This window comes from Labeo rohita, chromosome 9 (assembly GCF_022985175.1).
Source record: "Labeo rohita strain BAU-BD-2019 chromosome 9, IGBB_LRoh.1.0, whole genome shotgun sequence".
Classification (NCBI taxonomy): domain Eukaryota; kingdom Metazoa; phylum Chordata; class Actinopteri; order Cypriniformes; family Cyprinidae; genus Labeo; species Labeo rohita.
The window spans coordinates 37,267,053-37,291,900 of record NC_066877.1 but is presented as its reverse complement, the minus strand read 5'-3'; the positions used below and the strand labels follow the sequence as shown (position 1 = coordinate 37,291,900).

The 24,848-nt window shown below is 32.4% G+C and overlaps 2 protein-coding genes across 2 annotated transcripts; one reads left to right on the top strand and one right to left on the bottom strand.

Moving 5' to 3' along the window:
* Positions 1-548: 548 nt before the first annotated feature.
* Positions 549-15,178, bottom strand: septin10 (septin 10). Its single transcript, XM_051119377.1, has 10 exons — positions 15,030-15,178; positions 12,801-12,915; positions 12,467-12,662; positions 9,658-9,844; positions 9,208-9,369; positions 7,640-7,736; positions 5,830-5,998; positions 3,971-4,103; positions 2,863-3,047; positions 549-1,036 (listed from the first exon to the last, which is right to left on the bottom strand). Exons 1-10 carry the CDS (start codon positions 15,057-15,059, stop codon positions 1,021-1,023), a joined length of 1,290 nt encoding a protein of 429 aa, XP_050975334.1. The 5' UTR covers positions 15,060-15,178; the 3' UTR covers positions 549-1,020.
* Positions 15,179-15,309: 131 nt separating this feature from the next.
* sowahca (sosondowah ankyrin repeat domain family Ca) lies at positions 15,310-24,598 on the top strand. The gene is made up of 2 exons (XM_051119376.1): positions 15,310-16,481; positions 19,336-24,598. Exons 1-2 carry the CDS (start codon positions 15,501-15,503, stop codon positions 20,131-20,133), a joined length of 1,779 nt encoding a protein of 592 aa, XP_050975333.1. The 5' UTR covers positions 15,310-15,500; the 3' UTR covers positions 20,134-24,598.
* The last annotated feature ends 250 nt before the right edge of the window (positions 24,599-24,848 follow it).

The following is a 24,848-nucleotide window of genomic DNA, read 5'->3' as shown; positions in this document are numbered from 1 at the left end:
GGAAAATAAATGTGATATGTTAACATTTGTGATAAATTACTATAGTATTATATGTTAAAAAAAAAAAAAACATACCTATTTTGAACATTTGTATGATTTTACACGTTTTTTAATGGAAATAATCTGGTTTCAAATACAGGTTTTTTCAGGTGTCACTTACCAGAAAATACTTTTTTTCTTTTCTCAGCAAGACCTGTTCTGTATTTCTGCTGTTATTATGACAAAGCTGCTTTTTCCTCAAATGTTTTAATAATATATTAATGTTAAATTAAACTATGATTCATTTTGTTATTCTAAAAGTTAAAAATTCTAAGTTCTTTTTTTTATCATTGCCATTTAGATTAGTTTTAATATGTTAGTAGTAACTTCATAATTGAATAATTGAAAATATGTATTTTATTTTTGTCAAATAATTTAAGTATTTGAACTCTAAACAAGATTGTGTTATATTCATAAAATATGCACTTTATTATATATATGTGTGTGTATGCGTGATAAAATATAGAATATTATTGAAACCAGTCATAGAGAACACAAGAAATACAATCTGCAGAAAAATACAAGTTTATTTGGTTAAACATCACCCAAAATAACACTGTTTAAATACATGTAACATATGAGTATAAAAAGTGGAAAATAAATGCAATAAGGTAAACATTTGTGGTAAATTACTATAGTATATTTCCGATTAATGTTTTTAGCCCTCCTCAACCATAAAAACACAAGTCTCCAGCCGAATAATCGTACACTTACCAGGAAAAATAGTAGATTACAAGTTCTCAAAAGAGCATATTCTGTGATAAACCGTCCGCGTTGTGCTCGTAAGAAAGAATTTCCATTTTTAGGCACCAAAGTGAAGACGTGTGCTGTTCTTCAAAGGTAAGACGACCTGACGCGTGTCCGTGATACAGTACCGTCAATGCTGGTGTCAGTAACATACAACTCCATCAATGTACATTTATAACACTGCTGTGCGTAAACATGCTGTTGATGATGGTGACAGATCCGTCCGCCTCGCCTTCACATGAATCCAGAGCTGAAGAATGACAAACACCAGCTTTGAGAACAGAAACACACATGCCAGAGATTCCACAACACAACCACACACATTCACACAAGACTCCACCAAAACACCATCACTGCGGCTACAGTCATGTTCATCACATACTGTGCTAGCAACATGCTAGTAACTTGTTCATCATGCTAACAACATGCTAACCACGTTAATCATGTTAAAACATGCTAGTAACATGCTAATCATGCTAAAACGTTAATAACATGTTAATCATGCTAGCAATATGCTAGTAACTTGTTAATCATGCTAACAACATGCTAGTAGCATGTTAATCATGCTAGCAACTTGTTAGTAACACGGTAATCATGTTAACAACATGCTAGTAACATGTTAATCATGCTAAAACATGCTAGCAACATGTTAATCATGCTAACAACATGCTAGTACCATGTTAATCATGATAACATCATGCTAGTAACATGTTAATAATAGGTTAATCATGCTAGCAATATGCTAATAACTTGTTAATCATGCTAACAACATGCTAGTAACATGCTAATCATGCTAACAATATGCTAATAACTTGTTAATCATGTTAAAACATGCTAGTAACACGTTAATCATGCTAACAACATGCTAGCAAGATGCTAATCACTGTAAAACAGGCTAGTAACTTGTTAATCATGCTAGCATCATGGTAGTAACACGCTTATGTTAGCAACATGGTAGTAACATGGTAATCATGCTAACAAAATGCTAGTAAATTGTTAACCATGAATGCAAGTAACACGCTAATAATGCTAATAACATGCTAATCATATTAGAAACATGTTAGCAACATGTTAATCATGCTAGAAACATGCTTGTAACTTATTAATCATTCTAACATGTCAGTAACATGCTAATCATGCTAGCAACATGTTAGTAACTAGCTAATCATGTTATAAACATGCTAGTAACTTGGTAATTATGCTATAATTATGCTAATAACTTATTAATCATGCTAGCAACATGCCACTAACTTGTTAATCATGCTAACAACGCGGTAGTAACGATAATCATGCAAGAATCATGCTAGAAACATGATTAGCAACATGCTAACTTCATGATAATCATGCTAGCAACATGTTAATTGGGTTAAAAATCATGTTAAAACATGATTAGCAACATGCTAACTTCATGATAATCATGCTAGCAACATGTTAATCGGGTTAAAAATCATGTTAAAACATGATTAGCAACATGCTAATCATGCTAACAACATGCTAGCAACATGCTAATCACTGTAAAAACAGGCTAGTAGCTTGTTATCTCATGCTAGCATCATGCTAGTAACACATCTATGCTAGCAAAATGCTAATCATGCTAACACCATGCTAGTAACTTGTTAATCATGGTAGCCACATGCAAGTAACACGCTAATAATGCTAATAACATGCTAATTCCCAATCATGCTAGTAACATGTTATTAATGCTAGAAACATGATTAGCAACATGCTAACCAAATGCTAATCATGCTAACTACATGTTAAGTATCAAATCCATCTATCTAAATTTTCAAATTTCAGGCTTTTACAGCTGCTTTGAACTTTCAGGCTAGGCTTTCTTAAGCCAACTTAAAGTTTGTCTTGACAAACGTTTTGATCTAGTTTATAATTGTATTGTTTTTTCATCCTCTCTAAATATATAATATGAAATTGATTTATTATAAATTACATTTGTTGCTTTTTCATTTTGTTGACACATGTAAGTTCCTCTGACGCAGGGTTGCCATGTCTGCTTTTTTTACTGCTGCAAATTGTGTAGTTGACGTATGTTTTCAGAACCGTGCTGTGGTTCATACTCACTTCTTGCGGTCTTTGTCCTTCTTGTTGTTGGTGCTGGCGTTGAAGGACTGCGCCTGCAGGAGTTCGGTGGCGGCTTTGCGTTTGCTGAAGGCGCTCATCTCCTCCTCCAGACTCTTGCGCTTCTCCTCCAGCTTACTCTTCTCATCCGCGTGCAGTCGCTTCAGCTGCTCGAACTTTCCCTGCAACTGAACCACCACACACACACACACACCGCCGGTTAGTAGCTCGATCACTGGTCAACCGGTTATCTGACATCATGTAATGGTGAGTCCTTACGTAAGATTAGACAGCATGAAGCATGAATGCAGGGCCTGTGACTTTTGTTTTGGAGAATGTGACAAATTAAATAATCCACTCATAGGCTACATTTAAATCAAATCAAAATATGGACTAATGTCAAAGCAACCTGTCAAAATAAAAGTTTGATTCAATTTAACTTGAAGAAATTGTGATGGAAATAAATTACTATTTTACAGTAGTTTACAAAACTACTAATACTATTAATAGTAAAATTATTAAAACTTTTTTTAATTTAGTTTATTTCTTTTAAATTACCCTGAAGTATTATTCACTGTACTGTTGTTTTTTTTACCTTAGTATTTACACTGTCATTCAAGCTCTGTAATGTAAAAACTTGCCAAAAAGAAAGAAAGGGTTGTGTAATTACATTTTCATTTGATTCAAAGATGAATTCATTGTGTATGACTTCATTTGATTGCCAGAAAAATTAAAATACACTACTGATTTTCTGGGGAAAAAATCTAAATATAAAAAAAAAAAAAAAAAAAAAAAAAAACAAAGTTGTTTTTTGAAATTGATTAATTGGACGTGCTTTCTGATTATAAAAATGTAATTACAATTTTAATTTAATTAAATGATCTGGAATCCTTCATTTGATTGCCGAAAAAATTAACATAGAGAACAGATTTTCTGAAGGAAAAAAAACAAAACATAAATGAAGTTGTTTTTGGAGTTCTTTTTGTCTTTTTAGTTAAACTTCTAATAAACTGTTGTTAAATTTTAGAGCAAAATGGAAAATGAGAAAAAAAAATAATAATAAAAAAAATAAATAATAATAATAATAATAACAATAATGCGTGTGTCGCACCTCTCGCTCGGCGTCTTTCAGCTCGGCCTCCTTCTCTTTGACTCTCTGGACAAACGTCTGTCGCATCTCCTCCTCTCGTCTCTGCAGCTCGCCAAGAAACTCCTGCCGCTTCGCCTCGTACGTCTGCTGAAGACTGCAAGCATAAGAAAATGTGTTAAACTCACAAATACTAGTTAAACAAAACATCTGAGCGTCATCAGATCATCAGGCGCCTCGTGATTTGATTTCAAACGCATCACAGTTTTTTGTTGTTAATCTCTGGCGAGTTAAAATTTCTGCTCATTTAAGAACTACATAAATAAAATTAACACTAGTCTTTTGAAAAATAGAGAGTTTATGCTTCATTAAATGCCAGATCCAGTTCATTATGTAGCCAACATACCAATAATAACCAGAAAAACTGCTGGACTTTTCATCAAAAACAAGCCCAAAAGACTCCAGGACTCTTATTTTGAAATGCATATGCTTTTATTCATTTTATTTTATTTATTTCAGTTTTAGTTAAAATGAAAGTGTTGTTTAATTTAATTTTTATTAATTTTATTTATTTATTTTTTTAAAGATAAACTAATTAATTATGCCTTCATTTGATTGCTAGAAAAATTAAGATACACAACTGATTTTCTCAAAAAAAAAAAAAAAATAAATAAATAAATAAATAAAAATAAAAATAAATAAATAAAAAGATATAAAGAAAAATATAAATTGGGCCCTATTATTGTTAAATAAATAAAAAAAAACCCATACATTTGTTTTTATGAATTTGATTAATTAGACATGCTTTTTGATCATTAAAATTTTATTAAATTAAATTAAATTTTTTTATCATTTTTAGTTTTAGTTAACATAAAGGGTTGTTTAATTTAATTTTTATTTAATTAAAAGATAAAGTAATGGGTTATGCCTTCATTTGATTGCCAGAAAACTTAAAATACACAACTGATTTATATAAATAAATTTTATTTATATAAATTAAAAAAAAAAAAAAAATATATATATATATATATATATATATATATATATATTATTGTTGTTAAAAAAATTATGAATTTCTTAATTTAGTATTTATTAATTAATTTATTGATTAATTAGACATGCTTTTTGATCATTAAAATTTAATTACAGAAAAATAGAAATTAAATAGTTAATAGTTGAAATTGTTTTTACTCATTTTCATTTCTGTTTTAGTTATTTTTGCACATCAAGTTAAACTGAATGAAAATGAGAAATGTATGAAAAATATATAAATTTTATTTATGACATATTTTTAACAAATTTAATTTTTATTTCAGTTAAGACATATTTTATTTCAAGTAACGAAAATATATATTTTTTTTTAAAGTTTACTGTAATAACCCTGTGTAGAACATGCAACAGTGCCATGTTTTATGACTTTAAATGTGGTTATTTAATTCAAAACATTCTTAAGTTTAATAATCATATACCTGACGTCTTAAAATGATAATTAAGACTTTTGTTACACCATTTAAGACATTTAAATGTTAACTCATAAGACTTTATAGCCTCAAATGTGATCAAACTGCATTTAAACAGCCTGTTGTTTTCTGTGTCCACGTGAGAATGATCAGACTCTTAAAACACTCTCCTTCTTTCCTCCATCAATGCGAATCTGAAGGCTCTCGCTAAGAAAGCCGTTCATTAGCTGAGAATCTGGCCTCGCTGCGCTCAAGAGTTCAGGCCGCTGTTTTGAAAAGCCGTGCAGAAATCTGTGGAATGTCCTTGTGAGCGAGGTTAAATAAACAGTTCCCACGCCGTCTCCAAAGACGCCTTATTGGCGATTACGCAGCGGCGGCGCGGGGCATCACACATGACGAGATCTGGAGTAATGAGCGTCTCACCTGACGGGTTTGCACTCGGGGTCGGTGTCTTTGAAGCCCATCTCCTCCAGTTTGCAGCGTCTGTAGAGCTCGTAGTGGCGCGTGTGCGTTTGCTCCCGCAGATCCTCCATGTTCACGCAGATCAGCATCTCACGCAGCTTCACGAAGTCACAGTGGTTCTCGTTCTCCACTGAAACATAAACGTGACCCAAGAACTCTTTAAGTAAAGAAAACTTAAGAAATAAACTTAATGGAACACAAAACTACTGATACTTGATTGTATACACCACCAGTCAAAAGTTTTTGAACAGTAGGATTTTTTATGTTTTTTAAAGAAGTCTCTTCTGCTCACCAAGCCTGGATTTATTTGATCAAAAATACTGTAAAAATGTGAAATATTTTTGCAATTTAAAACAGCTGTTTTCTATGTGAATATGTGTTAAATTGTAATTTATTTCTTTGATCAAAGTTGAATTTTCATCATCATTACTCCAGTCTTCAGTGTCACATGATCCTTCAGAAATCATTCTAATATGCTGATTTGCTGCTCAAGATTTTTTTTTTAAATTATTATTATTATTTTTTTGTTTTTGTTTTTCAGGATTCTTTCATGAATAGAAAGATCCAAAGATCATAATTTATCTGAAATAAAAAAACTTTTGTAAGATTATACACTATATCATTCAAAAGCTTGGAGTCAGTACAATTTTTGCATTTAAAATTTTTTTTTTTTGGTAAAGAAATTATAGAAATTCATACTTTTATTTAGCAAGGGTGCTATAAAGGGATCAAAAGTGATGATAAAGGCATTTATAATATTACAAAAGATTTCTATTTCAGATAAATGCTGTTCTTCTGAACTTTATATTTAAAAAAAAAAAAAAAAAAAATCATAACTAAATCAGCATATTAGAAAACAAAACAAAACTAAATATATATATATATATATATATATATATATATATATAAACGATTATATGATATTAATTATATTAATGCGAATTAATATGAAATAACGTAGGGTTTCATTTTATAAAATCTATAGATATATATATATATATATATAAATACACATATAATGCTAAAATAACACTGGCCTTTCAAATTGAGTTTAAAAAAATACTAAAATGAACAAAAACATGTAACAAAATACTATTACTATAACTGTAAAAAAAAAATAAATAAATAAATAAATAAAAATAATTATAAAAAAATATATATAAACAAATATATTATATTAAATATATTAATGTAAATTAATATAAAATAATTAATGTAGGTTTTTTTTAATAAAATCTATAACAAAAACGTGTATATATATATATATATATATATATTTTTTTTTTTTTATATATATATAAATTATAATAAATAACATCTATAATAGTATTATAGATAAATTATAGAAAATGAATACTTTTATTTAGCAAAGATGCTTTAAATGTATCAAAAGTGATGATAAAGATGATTTATAATGTTACAAATGTTACAGTTCTTCTGAACTTTCTATTCATCAAAGAAACCTGAAAATTCTACTCATTTTTTTCAGCAGCAAATCAGAATATTAGAATGATTTCTGAAGGCTCATGTGACTGGAATAATGATGATAAAAACAGTTTAAAATATATTCAAATAGAAAGCAGTTATTTTAAATAGTAATAATATTTCACAATTTTACTGTTTTTGCTGTAATTTGGATCAAATAAATGCAGGCCTGGTGAGTAGAAGAGACTTCTTTAAAAAACAAAAAACCTGTTCAAAAATGACTGGTGGTGTATTTGTGTGTAACTCTCACGTCATCACACGACAACAATGAATGATAAACGCTCACCCTGCACGACGCCCCAAGGATACTGCCTCGCCTTCACCATCTTGTTTCCAATGTTCACCTCCTCCGTACTCCCGACCACAGCGAACGGAAGATGACCCTGACACAGCCAGCAAAACATTTACAAACTACACTATCCTTCAGTCTTCTGATGCGCTCCTGGTTCTATTACGCACATTATTCTACGTGTGCAAATGATGGTTCTTCACTCCTGAGTCAGAAATAATCATCTGTGATTCAGTGAATGACTCGATAATCTGAGACGAATCTGACAAAGCAAGTTAGGAAAATTAATCTTCAAACTATTATTAAAAATTCATTAAAGATTTTGTTGAATTTAACTGTCAATTTTATTTGTGATGATACAATGAAACATTTAGTTTGCATAGTAAAAAAACACACATATTCTGTGATAAACTGCCAAATAATAGCGTTAAATGCCTCAATCAGGGTTATTATACTTAAAACGAACAATAAAATTAAAACCAGTAAAAGAAAAAAAGGAAAATACATATTACCTGAAATAAAATAAGATAATAAAAATACTTTTTTTTAGCTAGTTTGCAACATTTCTCATTTTAATTAGTTTAATTTGGTGCACTAAAATAAAAAAAATAAAAATATATACATTCTAATATATAATAATTATAAATTAAAATGAACAAAAACATGTAACAAATTACTATAACTGTAAAATTAAAATAAAAAAGAATTTCTATAATTTATATTTTTATAATTTTTTATATTTTTATTAAGTATATATATATATATATATATATATTTTTTTTTTTTAATGCAAATACATATGAAATAATTAATGTTGTTTTTTAAAATAAAATCTATAATAGTGTCACAATAATGCTAAAATTACACTGGCCTTAATCAAATCGGATGTCAAAAGATACTAATATTAACAAAATTACTAAACTGTAAAATTCAAATGAAGGAAATAATATATATGTAATTTCTACAAATATATTAATGTAAATGAATATGAAATAATTCATATAGTTTTTTTTATAAAATCAATAATAGTATCTAAATAATGCTAAAATAACACTGGTCTTAATCAGATTGAGTGTCAAAAAATACTAAAATACAAAAAAAAAACTTAACAAAATGACTATAACTGTAAAATGAAAATAAATAAATTAATTAATAATAATAATATTATATCTGTAAATGTATTAATGTAAATTACTATGAAATAATTATTGTAGAATTTTATTTATTTATTTTTTTTATAAAATCTATAATAGTATCTCAATGCTACACTGGTCTTAATCAAATTGAGTGTTACTCAAAAAAAATACTAAATAAAATAACTAAATAAAAAATACTAAAATAAATAAAAGCTTAAAATTGCTATAACTGTAAAATAATATATATATATATTTATTTATTATTATAATTTATTTTTATAAAATCTATAATAGTATCTTATATACATACTCCTTATATTTGGATGATTTAAAAGAACCTTTAGGGTTGTTAAAAGTGAATACTGCACAAATAAACCCTTTTTCCTGTTGTTTTTTGTAGTTTATTTCAGCATGAGCGTCTGAACTCACGTTCATGGCGGTGTTGATCTTGGCCACGGTTTCGTCATCGATGGGAAACTGGTAGATCTGCACGCCGTTGCTGACCAGCTCGCTCATGATCTTGATCTTAAACTTGTGCAGTTCGCTCTTGGAGATGGTGTCGGCTTTAGCGATGACGGGAATGATGTTGACCTGCGGGGCAGAAGCAGAACCGCGACAGACTGAACGACACCGAAAAGACCAATATAGACAAACCACAGGCTTGTTTTTAGCCACCAGCCACGTCTGCAACGTATAAAAACATTCCTCTGCTGTACTGAGACAAAAGCCCTCAAGATTAAAACAGTCAAGATTAAAAACAAGACACAGAATGTTTTTATTCTCAATCTCAGATACTGAGCAGATAAAGCAGGACTGCCGTCTTCCACCGTCTTCCAGAAACAGAAGGTCAGGAATAATCTAATGTGTTTGCTTTCTGACCTTGCTGTCCAGCTTCTTCATCGTGACCAGGTCTAAGGATTTGAGCGAGTGTCCGGACGGAGCGATGAAGTACAGACACGCGTGGATCCTGGAGTCGTGGTAGTTGTGAAGAGAGCGCTTGATCTTCAGCTCCTCTTGTAAGTACGACTCAAACTGTGTGTCGATGTAATCCACTATGTGCTGATAACTGGAACAGAGACAGAACGTCAATATCATTCAGGGAAGACAAGGGTTACACATCTTTTATTCAAAATAATTCAGTAGTTCCGCCAAAAATAAAGGTCGTCTAAGATTAGGATGAGTTTGTTTGTTCATCAGATTTGTAGAAATGTGTCATTCCATCACTGTTTCAACAATTGATGTGAATGGGTGCCGTCAGAATGAGAGTCCAAACAGCTGATAAAAACATCACAAGTAATCCACACCACTCCTGTCCATCAGTTCACATCTTGAGAAGACAAAAGCTGAAACAAATCCATCATTAAGACGCTTTTAACTTAAATACATTGAGTCCATAATCCATAATTGGGGCCCTATAAACTCCTTTTTAATGGTTAAATAAAATTTTATTAATTAAAAAATCATGAAACTTTTCAATTTATTAATAGATTAACAAAAATTACATGTTTAGAGCTCAATTAATTTTTTTTTTTTTTCTCACCGTATTAGGGGTTCAAGGGCGTAGCACTGAAACTCTATTGTAATTGTTAGAATGGTCACGGATCAGCGATTTCCATGTAAAACTGATCGTGCAGACCAAAACGTAAGTCGTAGAGACTTGAAACTTGGAGGGATGGTAGTACTCACACCGCCTGCAACGTCGCCAATGCTCGCCCCAATCGGCCTGACGGGGGCGCTACAGCGAACAAAAGTATGAAATCGCTCATAACTCCTATTTTGGATTTTTCACAAAACCTACTTTTGGAAACGAGTCCTAGGTTTTTCGCCCGATTGGAACCAAGCGAGTGCAGAAAGATTCTCTAAAGAGCGATTATCAAAAAAAAGTCAAACTTTCGACTCACCGTCGCAAAGGGACGCCAAAATGTTTGAAGGGGGAGGAGCCACATTTAGTAAAATGCCTAAAACTCCTGAATGGAATGAGATATCTCCACCAAACTTGGCACACTTATGTAAGAGCTCAATCTGAGGTCACAGGTCAAAAATTGCGGAGCTTGGCCACTTGGTGGTGCTATAAGAGGGGAAAAAATACATGAAAATGGCTATAACTGTGCAATCATTTGTCCTATCGACATGAAAATCACTGTGCACGGTCTTGGTCCAAAGTGCCACAAGTGTCTATGGGGTCATTTGCGTATCTCAAAAAACATGGCCGCCATTGGCCGATGAAGTTTGAGCACCTATTAGGTTAACGAAGGCAGATCGGAACGAAACTAGGTGGGCCTGTTTGACTCACAGCCCCCAAAGGTCTAAGAGAAATTTGAAAGCATATTTGATATCGCATATTTTGAGGGCATAAACGATTGTACATTGCAGTTTTCCGCACATACGCACAATATTCGTATCGTATGATAGACCTCCTCCTTCCGAACAACTTTGCCTCTAGTACCACTGCTGTCAATCAAACGTTTTTTTAAATGTTTTGAAAAGCCTACTTTTGCGAACTAATCCTAGGGTTTTCACCCGATCGGAACCAAACCAGTGCAGAAAGAAAAAAAAGTTTAACTTTTGACTCACCGTCACAAAGGGACGCCAAAACGTTTGAAGGGGGCGGAGCTACTTTTAGTAAAACGCCTATAACTCCTAAACAGAATGAGATATCTCTACCAAACTTGGCACATTTATGTAAGAGCTCAATCTGAGGTCACAGGACAAAAATCGTGGAGATTGGCCACTTGGTGGTGCTATAAGAGGGGAAAAAAAACATTAAAATGGCTATAACTGCACAATCATTTGTCCTATCACCATAAAAATCGTTGTGCACGGTCTTGGTCCAAAGTGCCACAAGTGTCTATGGGGTCATTTGCATATCTCAAAAAACATGGCCGTCATTGCCCAATGAAGTTTGAGCACCTATTAGGTTGACTCACGGCCCCAAAGGTCTGTGAGTAATTTGAAAGAAATCAGCCACTGGGGGGTGATATCGCATATCTTGAGGGCGTAAATGATTGTACATTTCACGGTTTTCCGCAGTGTGACTCTTTAGGTCAATAATTATCAAAAACATTGAAATTTACTCTTTGGGAAGCTATAACGGGGTCCTTTAGAAAAGCCTATAAAGCCTAAACAAAAACTCAAAACTTCACAAAACTATTCTAAAGAAGCGTGCAAAGTTTCAAGGTGTTTGGAGCACAGCAGGCGCTACATCAGTCATAAAAGTTATAAAAACATCATATTCATATGGCAAATCACCTGGATTTGACAAAAATGATTTTTTAATAATTGATTTAGGTGGTTACAGGCTTGCTAAATAATATGTAATGGCTTTTTCCTTATGTGCTTAAATAACTAAAGCGCCTGAACCCCGGTAATCGCTGCTTGCAGCTACATTGTTTTATTGTTATTGTTTCAGGATGTCTAATTATTTGAATGCATAAAAACAATTTTTATTTATTCTTACAATTCTTACAACTGATGGATTTGTTTCAGCTTTTGTCTTCTCAAGATGTGAACTGATGGACTGGAGTGGTGTGGATTACTTGTGGATTATTGTGATGTTTTTATCAGCTGTTTGGACTCTCATTCTGACGGCACCCATTCACATCCATTGGTGAGAAAGTGATGGAAGGACACATTTTACTCCAAACCTGTAACATATTAGATGTTAAATCACTAAGTGAACAGGACTGACCTCTCTTGCTTGTTCATCTGATCTCCAAAGCCGACAGTATTAACCACGGTGAGCTTCAGACGAACATTGCTCTCCTGAAGATCGTACGTCTGCGCTCGCAACTTCACCTTCGGCTCAAAATGGGACGATTCGAAATTCTCAAAATTGGTGTTGAAAAGAGTGTCCATCAGTGTGGATTTACCAATCCCAGTTTCACCTGAAGAGAGAAATATGCACTATTATTATGCGAGTATTACTGTATGGACAGATACTAAACAATTGAACAAAGCACGATCACACTTGCTGTACTCCATGCGTTCTGTCGTCTAAAAGCTCTGTTAGTGTAATTTCTTACCGATGCACAGGATGTTGAAGCAGAATCCCTGACTAGTGGACTTGTTGACCAGTTGATCTGGCAGACTGTCAAACCCAACATGTCCTGATAGAGCCAGCGGACGGGCGTTCTTGTCCTGGAAGAGACCAGCGAGCGAGAAAACATGACGCTGACTGCTGTGATTAACAGAAAGCTGCTTTTCCAATCATTCTCTTAATCTATTATAACTCACACTGCACACACAGTTTCACATTTATCCATTCTAAAATGTTACATTGTTACAAATCTAAACTTTTGATTTTTAGCATTTAAAACTGTATCAAATGTAAAACTTTTTCCAAGTTTGTTTGTGTTCTCAGACTTCATATATCCAGTGTATACTTTTATATAACTGTAAATATACATACAATAAATGCTTCAACAAAAAAGATATATATAGGTTTAATTTAAACTTTGATTTAGTTTTTATTTATTTGATTTAAAGTTAGCCATTTTAGTGCTTGATTTTAAACTGAATTAAATTAGAAATGTTGCCTTGGCAACTAACTGAAATAAAGTTTTTTTTTTTAATCTAATATTAATATTTTATTTTATTTGAATTATACTTGCTGTTTTCATTTTACTTTTAGTTACATTTTTGTAATTTTACTTTCATTTTAATTTTTAAATTATCATTATGTGGGTTTAATTTATTTTAGTTTTAGTTTTTATTTAGATGGTTTCAAGTTAGCAATTTTAGTGCTTCATGTTAAACTAAATGAAAATTAGAAATACTGCCTTCTAATATTAATATTTTTTTTTTATTTGAAGTGGCTTTTATCTGAAATAAAGTTTCAACTAACTGAAATAACTTTTTTTTTTTTTATCTAATATTAATACTTTCTATTTTCATTTTTTTTTTAGTTACATTTTTGTAATTTTGTTGTCATTTTATTGTCATTTTAATTTTTAAATTATCATTATGTGTGTTTAATTTATTTTAGTTTTATTTTTTGTTTTTATTTATTTGATTTCAAGTTAGCAATTTTAGAGCTTTATTTTAAACTGAATGAAAATTAGAAATGTTGTTTTGGCAACTAAATGAAAAAGTTTTTTTTAATCTGATATTAATATTTTATTTTATTTGAATTAGCTTTTTTCTGAAATAAAGTTTCAAATAACTGAAATAAAATATTAATATTAGATAAACTTTATTTTATTTGAATTAGCTTTTACTTTTATACTTTGCTTTAATTTTCTTTTTAGTTACTTTTTTGTAATTTTGTTGTCATTGTATTGTCATTTTAATGTTTTAAATTATCATTATGCGGGTTTCATTTATTTTTGTTTTATTTATTTGATTTCAAGTTAGCAATTTTAGTCCTTCATTTTAAACTAAATGAAAATTAGAAATACTTTAATAAGATTTTTTTTTTATCTAGTATTAGTATTTTATTTAAATTAAATGTTTTAGTAAAATATAATGAAATACCATAAATGTATTACAATTGATCATTCAGAAGTTTGTATTCAGATTGATAAATGTATTCAGATTGCTCATTCAGATTCATAAATCAGATCAATGAATTCAAACTGATAAATCCAATAAATTTATTCAAAAGTCATGTTTACATTTAGATTTATAATTCAGATTAAGAAATGTATTCAGATTGCTTGATTATATACACATTCAGATTCATAAATCAGATAAATGCATTCAATTCGATAAATCAGATCAACAAATAAAAGCTTTCAAACTGATATATCAGATAAATCCATTCTGATTCATAATTCAGATTAAAAAATGTATTCAGATTGCTCATTCATATCGGCTACATGCATTCAGATTCAGAAATCAGATTAATGTATGATAAATGCGTTCAATTTTAAAAATCAGATAATACGAATAAACTTATTCAGTTATAAAATGGCATGTTTGTATTCAGATTAATAATTCAGATTTAGAAATGCATTCCGATTGATCATTCACACACACGCATTCGGATTCATAAATCAGATAAATGTTTGATAAATCAGATTAATTCATTCAGATCGATATAGATGGATATATTTATCCCGACTAATTAATTAAATGTTTGTTTACAGATGAATAAATGAGGCGCGCTCTCGTCATTGAGTGAAATAGTTGAGCGCTGATCCGGGACACTCCCAAGCGCGCTCACGCCAACTCACTCCCACTGTCCCAAACTTCACACAGCCACAGAAAGGACAAAACACTCCGAATCGGGAAAACATCGATCGCATACGTACCATCTGTCGAACCACGTCTGAAGAAGCCATTTGCGCGCGGAAAAGTAGCGAATATTTGTAGAAATCTCGAATCGCTTTCGGATGAAAGTCAAAAGTTGCCCTGACCCGCCTCTCCAATAATTTCCAGCTGACACACCACTGGGAACAGCTGCTCTACCATTTCACTCTCACGGAGAGGGTTTAGTCTGAATTTTAGTCGACAGAGTATAAGGACTTCAAACGCTAAATATATTACCGAGCACTTACTTAAGATTACAAGCCGATTTAATCCAAATGAAAGATAGAAATCGTGCTCGGTTTGATTAATTAAAGCCTCTAACGCTCAATAGCCCTCCAACCCCCCCTCGTCCCGGCAAAGTGGTACGTTCCAAGCTCGGACTCGCCCTCAGTGCTGTCGCGGTGAAACTGGAATTCATTTTGGCTCAACGCGGAGCCGCTGAGCGTGTTAACGCTAAGCGCGTTTGAGCCCGAATGGACGTCCGTGCACTCCAGTTTCACATCAGTGATTTTGTTCTCCAACAGGAGTTGCTAGGATGCAAACATCATCTTTATAAACTCTACCGACCCCTATCTGACACAGTCAGTACTCAATCTCATCTACAGCCTGCGTTTAATACAAACCACGATGTGTTCACCTGCGCACAGACTGATTTATCGATGTCAACCTGTCGAAATGACGCACTAGACGCTGTTCGCTTATTTATTATTATTATAAAACATGATATGATGGCGACGGAGTGCACGCAAGAATCCGTCCTGGACTTTCTACTGGAAAATGGGGGGCGTGTGAAAAACAAGGACTTGGTCGCGCATTTTAAAGTCTTTCTGAGCAGCGAAAATACGAAGCGAGCCGTGCTAAAAGAGAGATTTAAGCGTTTTGTGGATAATATCGCCTACGTAAAGCAAGAAAACGGGGAGAAAGTGGTGTGTCTGAAGAAGAAGTACAGAAACCCGGAGATGCGCAGCGGGAGCGCGCAGGATGAGAAGCCTAACGATAATGGTGATGATGATGAAGACATCAATAGAGGAATTAATGCATTGCATTTCGAAGAGAACGGCAAAGTGCGTGGGGAAATCGGTGATTCTGAGGAGATGAAAGCTGTTAGAGATGCTGAGGAGGAGCTGTGTGTGTCTGACATTGCACTGATTGAGAAAGAGTCTGAAACTCTGCCTGGAAATGATGTGAAAGCAAATGCTCCTGAGCTCTGTAATGCCCAGTCAACAGGAGAAGCGGAATCTAGGGCAGGAGAGGCAGAGCTGGAGGCTGGAGTTGGCAGAGCTTCTGTCACACCACAGGTCATCATTAGTCGACGGAGAGCATCGAGGGGATCTCAGCGGAGTCTGCTGGCCTCTTCTGAGGATGGAGCACATGATGGACAGACTGAGGATGGCAGCACCCCCAAATGCAGCCGCAAGAACTTTATAGAGCTCATGATGAGCAGTTCTCCACAGGTGGGACGGGTGCAAATGCACATGCAGTAATGTAATGCATGCAGTTTATAATGGAAATACACACAAACCATATCACATATAATGCAAATGCACATAATGCATATCATATATAATGCAAATGCACATATAGCGTAAATGCACATGATGCTCATAATGCATATAATATATAATGCAAAATCACACAATGCATATATGTAATGCGTATGCACATAATGCATGTAACATATGATGCATATGCACATAATGCATGTAATGATGATTATGCTTATAATGCATATAATATATAATCTAAGTGCACATTATAATAAATAATAATGTGTATAATATGTAAAGCAAAATCATATAGTGCATACAATATATAATGCATATGCACATATTGCATATAATAAATCATGCAAAAGCACATAATGCATATAATATGTAATGCATATGCACATAATGCATGTAATAAATAATGCAAAATCATATAATGCATATATGATGCATATGCACATAATTCATGTAATAATAATTATGCACATTATGCATATAATATATAATGCAATTGCACATAATAGTGTAAATGCACATAATGCTCATAATGCATATAATATATAATCCAAATGCACGTTATGAATGTAATATATAATGCAAAATCATACAATGCATATATGTGATGCATATGCACATAATGCATGTAATATATGATGCATATGCACATAATGCATGTAATAATGATTATGCTTATGCATATAATATATAATCTAAGTGCACAATATAATAAATAATTATGTGTATAATATGTAAAGCGAAATCACATAGTGCATACAATATATAATGCATATGCACATAATGCATGTAATAATGATTGTGCACATAATGCATGTAATAAATAATGCAAAATCATATAATGCATATATGATGCATATTCACATAATGCATGTAATAATGATTATGCTTGTAATGCATATAATATATAGTCCAAGTGCACATTATGCATATAATATATAATGCATATGCACATAATGCATAGAAAATATATTTCAAAAATGCATATTATAAATAATGCAAAATCATATGATGCATTTGCATATAATGCATGTAATAAAGGTTATGCTCATTCCATGTAATATATAATCCAAATGCACATAATTATGCATATAATGTATATTGTAAAATAATACATTATATGTAATACATTAATACATTATGTATATAAAAAAATCACATAATGCATGCGATATGTGATGCATATGCACATAATTCATGTAATAATAATTATGCACATTATGCATATAATATGTAATGCCATTGCACATAATAGTGTAAATGCACATAATGCTCATAATGCATATAATATATAATCCAAATACACGTTATGCATATAATATATAATGCAAAATCATACAATCCATATATGTGATGCATATGCACATAATGCATGTAATATATGATGCATATGCACATAATGCATGTAATAATGATTATGCTTATAATGCATATAATATATAATCCAAGTGCACATTATAATAAATAATGCATAATGTGTATATGTAAAGCAAAATCACATAGTGCATACAATATATAATGCATATGCACATAATGCATGTAATAAATAATGCAAAATCACTTAATGCATGTAATATATGATGCATATGCACATAATGCATCTAATAATGATTATGCTTGTAATGCATATAATATATAGTCCAAGTGTACATTATGCATATAATATATAATGCAAAATCACATAATGCATATGCACATAATGCATAGAAAATACATTACAAAAATGCATATAATAAATAATGCAAAATCATATAATGCATATCCACCCTATTTTTTCAGTGCGGAAGTAAGCTGTTTTCTGGTAATGTGTTAGACGTCCGGTTCATAATCCGCCATAGGGAAATAATGAGAAGAATATCGAAGTGCAGTAAACGGTAAAACAGTTTGCACTACAAACCAGTGTGTTCATATTTAAGATAATACAGTAAAATAATATGCTAAGACACACCAGTTTGCAATATGAAACAGCAAAACGAGCTTTTTGTGCAGCTAAAAATAGCTGGAAGTGGATGAGACTGGAAGCCAGACACAAAAAATGTACAAATGGCTGCACCCACTCTTATGGGAAAAATAAGGTGGAGATGATGCATTTGCAGTTAATGCATGTAATAAAGATTATGCTCTTTCCATATAATATATAATCCAAATGCACATAATTATGCATATAATGTATATTGCAAAATCACGTAATGCATGTGATATGTGATGCATATGCACATAATTCGTGTAATAATAATTATGCACATTATGGAAATAATATATAATGCAAAATCGCATTGTGCATATAATATTTAATACATATGCACACAATGCATCTAACGAATAATGCGAAATCACAAAATGCATGTAATAATGATAATGGTTATAATGCATATATAATATAAATGCACATTATGCATATAATATATAATGATCAATCACATAATGCTTATAGTATATAATGCATATTCACATAATGCATGTAATATATAATCCAAATGTGGATAAAACATATAATATATGTATATTCCAAATGCATATAAATCATGTAAAATCACTTAATATGTTATATGCACTACATGCATTACGTGCATATACTATATAATGCATATGCACGTAATGCATGTAGTAATGATTATGCTTATAGTTCATAATATATAATCCAAGTGTACATCATGCATATAATATATAATGCAAAATCACACAATGCATAAAATGTATAATGCTAAATCACATATTGCATATATTATATAATGCAAAATCACATAATGCATATAATATATAATCCAAATGTACATAATGCAAATATTATGTAATGCATATGCAGGTGAGACGCTCACTGGTGCACCGTAACCCTCAAGGGCACATGTTGGCCAGAAGCAGTGAGTTCAGAATGTCATCTGTGGATGAGGATTGTGCTTCGGTAACCTTAGACCCGCTGGAGCACGAGTGGATGATGTGCACAGCAGATGGCGAATGGGACAGTCTGCAGCGGCTGCTCGAGTGTGAACCCACTCTCATCTCCAAAAAGGACTTTGTCACCGGGTTCACGTGTCTGCACTGGGCGGCCAAGCAAGGCAAACACGAGCTTTTTGCTATGCTGGTGAATTTCGCCAAACGGCACGGCGTCGCCATCAACGTAAACGCCCGATCCAGTGCCGGCTACACACCTCTACACCTGGCGGCCATGCACAACCACATCGAGGTCATGAAGCTTCTGGTGGGAGCGTATAATGCTGATGTGGATGTGAGGGACTACAGCGGGAAGAAAGCAGCGCAGTATCTCCAATCCAGTGTAACAGGCGACATCAAGGACATCATAGGGGCTTGTGTGAGCTCAGACACGGAGAACGCATCTGGTGCCGGGCGATGGAAGCTTCCTAAAGTCCTCCCGTCCAACCTTAACCCTCTACGGCTGCTGAATCACCCTGAGGAGATGACGGCCGATGGTCAGTCCAAGCCCAAGTCGCTCTATAGGAAGTCCTCCATCGGCCGGATCAGACTGCAGAGGAACCGCTTCAAGACGCAGATCGTCCACAGCACTTCATTCAGGGAGAACGAGGAAGGAGAGGATTCGCTCAAGAGCCCCGTCAAATCCAGACCCATGTCCAACCTGTTTGGTTAAGAACAAAGTGTGAATAAATAGAGAAATATGCAAAGACATTATTACTCTGAGACCAACTGAGCTGCTCGTTTAATGTGTGGTTTAAACTAATTTTCTAAAAAAAAAAAAAAATTCTGAAATTGAAAAATGCGAAAATCTATAAATAAATACACTGTAAAAAGTTGTTTCAACTTAAAAAAGCAAGTGTTTGTATTGCCTTAAAATTTTAAGTTTAGTCAACATGAAATGTTAAGTTGTACTATGTGAAAACATGAATATTTGAGTTGAGTACACTTAAAATTTTAAGGCAGCATGAACACTTACTTTTAAGTTGCAACAATTTTTTTTTACAGCGTAAATAAATAAATAAAAATAAAAAACAAATAAATTATTTGAAATAAAAAATTTAATTACGTAAATAAATAAATTAAAATTGTTTTTGATCAAAATATTCAAATTAAGAAATTATGAATAATATATATATATAAAAAAATAAAAAAATAGGTTAAAAGAAATAATACATCTAACGGTACTATAGTGAGTAGAAATAAAAGTAAAATTTTACAGTAAGGTTTCATTTGTGAACATGAACTAACAATGAACAGTATTCTACAGTATTTGTCTTAATGTTAATTTATTCATTTACTAAAACATTTTAAAATTAAAAGTTGTATTTGTTAACATTAGTTAATGCACTGTTAACTAACATGAACAAAAAAAATATATTTTTATTTTTACAAAGATTATTTTATGTATATATATATATATATATATATATATATATATTGCTCATTGTTAGTTCATTTCACATGTTAAATAATGGTCATTAAAAATGCACAATCATGTAATAGAAGCTATATGTTTTACACATATTTATAATATTGATTTTTCAGGGTTTAAATTGGATTTTTATACATGAAAATATATACAGTAGCTGCTTTTTAAATTGTTAGGATGGATGTTGATGAGCAACTGGAACAAACTTCAATGCAATCATCTCCTTTATAAAATTATGCACCACTATTTTATTACCATGATGCTCTGAAAACATGTAGATGTAATGTAGATTATTTCTGATTTGATATTTCCACAGATGCACTTTGTCCTGCTCTCCTGTTTTAGTTGCTGTGCCTTTAATGATCGTCTTCCAGATGCAGGAATCAACATGTACTGAGACTGTTTCTCTGTAAATGTGATTTCAGTGTTTGTGTGCTGTAAGTGACGTTTAAAACGCTGCTGTTTAAATGGTTTAAGACGAAATCTGATTCCGTGAGCAGAAAGGAACAGTTCATCCAAAACTGCAGTGAATGGGTGCCGTCAGAATGAAAGCTGATAAAAACATCACAATAATCCACAAGTAATCCACACCACTCCAGTCCATCAGTTCACATCTTGAGAAGACAAAAGATGAAACAAATCCATCATTAAGACGTTTTAAACTAAAATATGAGCCCATAAGTTTTATTTTTGGGTGAACTGTTCCTTTAGTTTACCCATGAGCCGTTACATTGGCAATGCACTATTAGCTGATCAAATTAAGCTTCATTATGTTTTAGCTGATTACTAGTGATCCCAAATACTAAAACACTACTCCCAAATGTTTTTAGTCATTTTTGAAGTGCCTTTAGTAAGTTGGCTTGAGAAAGCAATTGTTTCATCCTCTTCTGAGCCAAAATTTAGTCAGTATCTAAAAACCTGCTAAAACCAGCTGAATGGCTGCTTTGGCTGTTCTTCCAGGCTGGAGATAAAGTGGTTTTGGCCACTTTTTAGCTCTTCAAGCTGGCAGACCAATGTAAACCTAGGCTGGTTTTATCTGATTTTTTAACTGGTTTTAGCTGGTTTTAAGCAGTTCATTTTACAAAATCAGCTGATTTTAACTTGTTTTTTATGTTAAAACGTGTTAAAAAATATCATGCTAGAAAAATGTTAGCGACATCCCAGCGACTTGGTAATCATGCTAGCAACATGCGTGTAACTTAATTGCTAATCATGCTAGAAACATGCTAGCAACATGCTAATCATGCTAAAACATGTTAGTAACTTGCTAATCATGATAAAAACATGTTAACAACATGCTAGTAACATGTGAATAATGGTGGAAACATGCTAACAACATGCTGGAAACTTGTTAAACATGGTAACAACATGCTAGTAACTTGTTAGTCACGTTATAAACATGTTATAATAATGCTAATTGTGCTATAATTGTGCTAGCGACATGCTAGTAACATGCAAATCATGCTAAAACATGTTGGTAACTTGTTAATCATGTTAGAAACATGCTAACAACATGCTGGAAACATGCTAATCATACTAGTAACTTGTTATTCGTGTTATAGACATGTAATAAACATCTTAACCACGTTTTAATTGTACTAGCAACATGCTAATTATGTTAGTAACATGCTAATCATGAAAAAAACATGCGAGAAACATGTTAGCAACATGCTAGTAACTTGTTAGTCATGTTATGAACATGTTATAAACATGCTAATCATGTTATAAATGTGCCAGCAAAGTGCTAAATATGCTAGCAACATGCTAGCAAACATGCTAATCATGCTAAAACATGCTAGTAACATGTTAATAACATGCTAATCATGCTAAAATACGTTAGTAACTTGCTAATCATGATAAAAACATGTTAACAACATGCTAGTAACATGTTAGTCACGTTATAAACGTGCTATAATAATGCTAATTGTGCTATAATTGTGCTAGCAACATGTTAGTAACATGCAAATCATGCTAAAACATGCTAGTAACTTGCTAATCATGTTAGAAACATGCTAACAACATGCTGGTAACATGCTATTCATCTTAGCAAAATGCTAGTAACTTGTTAGTTGTGTTATAAACATGTAATAAATATGTTAATTCTGTTTTAATTGTTCTAGCAACATGCTAATTATGCTAGTAACACTAATCATGCTAAAACATGCTAATAACTTGCTAATCAAGTTGTAAACATGCTAGCAACGTGCTAGTAACATGTTAATCATGCTGGACACATGCTAATCATGCTAGCAACATGCTAGTAACTTGTTAGTCATGTTATACACATGTTATAAACATGCTAATCATGCTATAATTATGCCAGCAACATGCTAGCAAACATGCTAATCATGCTAAACCGTGCTAGTAACATGCTAATCATGTTAGAAACATGGTAGTAACATGTTAATCATGTTATAAACATGTTATAAACATGCTAATCATGCTATAATTATGCCAGCAACATGCTAGCAAACATGCTAATCATGCTAAACCGTGCTAGTAACATGTTAATCATGTTGGACACATGCTGATCATGCTAGAAACATGGCTATCAAGGTAACAACATGCTAGTAACTTGTTAGTCATGTTATAATCCTGCTAGCAATATGCTAGTAACATACTAAGTATGTAAGTAGCATGCTAATTATGCTAAAACGTGTTAGTAACTTGCTAATTATGCTAGCAACATACTAGTAACATGTTAAGCATGGTGGTAATCATGGTACTATCATACTAAAAGCATGCTAACTTGCTAATCATGGTAGCAAAATACTAGGAACATGGTAAATCATTCTAGTGACATGCTAATTCATGCTAAATTATGCTAGCAACATGGTTAAACTGTGTTAAATCATACTAGCAGCATGGTTTAAGCATCCTAATGGTAGTAACGCGCTGATTCGTGCTAGAAACGTGTGCGTTCCCACTCTGTCCCAAACTTCAGTTTCAACTGTTAAATTCAAACTTTAAGCTTTTTAAAGTTATTTCAAACTTTCAGACAAGGTTTTCTCAAGCCAACTTCAAAGTTCCTCTGCGAATTTGGTCTTTACTCATGTAGTTAATGATGAGATGATTTTAGGCTGTTGTTGTGTCAGTAATATGTGAAGTGTTTTCTATATGCAGACAGTGGACAGTAACTGTATGTTTACGTTTCCTAAAGACAATGTGAGCAGTGTTTGCTGTTGCTATGCAGTTGCTAGGGTGCTCCAGCTGGTTGCTAGGTGATGTCGTAGCGTCTCTGTGATGTTTTGCTCCTTCATGCAGAAGCACTAAGGTTTTGACCAAAGCGTGTGAGTAATGATTCCTGATGAGCTGCTCTTAAATGACACTACGGTGGACGTCTGCTGCCTCTGCATTATTAATGTGACGTCAGCTCCCTGATGCCAAGACGTTTAGGAAACACTAAACTCTCAGAGCTGAGACAGAATTGTGTGAAAACTCTGAAAGTGTTTTGTTGTGTTTATCATATCAGCATGTTGGTGTCACACACAAATGCGTTTCTTTTCTTTTCTCATGAAATTGGATAGAATGGGTAATCTGATGTAAAGCAGGTACGACAGCTTTTTCTGGCTGTAAGCGATAAACACGATGATTTCAACACTTGTTCGGACACATCCACAGTGCTTCCTTACCGTTAGAAACGTTTCTTGTTTTTATACAACAACATGCATTTGTCTTTGCTTTAGCAAAAATAAATTGAGTACCTGGATAGAGAGTGTCATGTTACTGGGTGTGTATATATAAATAATATGTACTTAATAATTATAATATTATAATTATATAATTGTTATTTTGTTACTTTTTATTTTATTTATTATATTATAATTATAATATAATAATTTTATATATAACATAATAATATGTTATATATAAATATATCAATGAAAACTCTCAGGAATATTGTTTTGATTGCACATCCTAAATGTTTAGCCAAAATAAAAAAAGATTGAATAATTAAA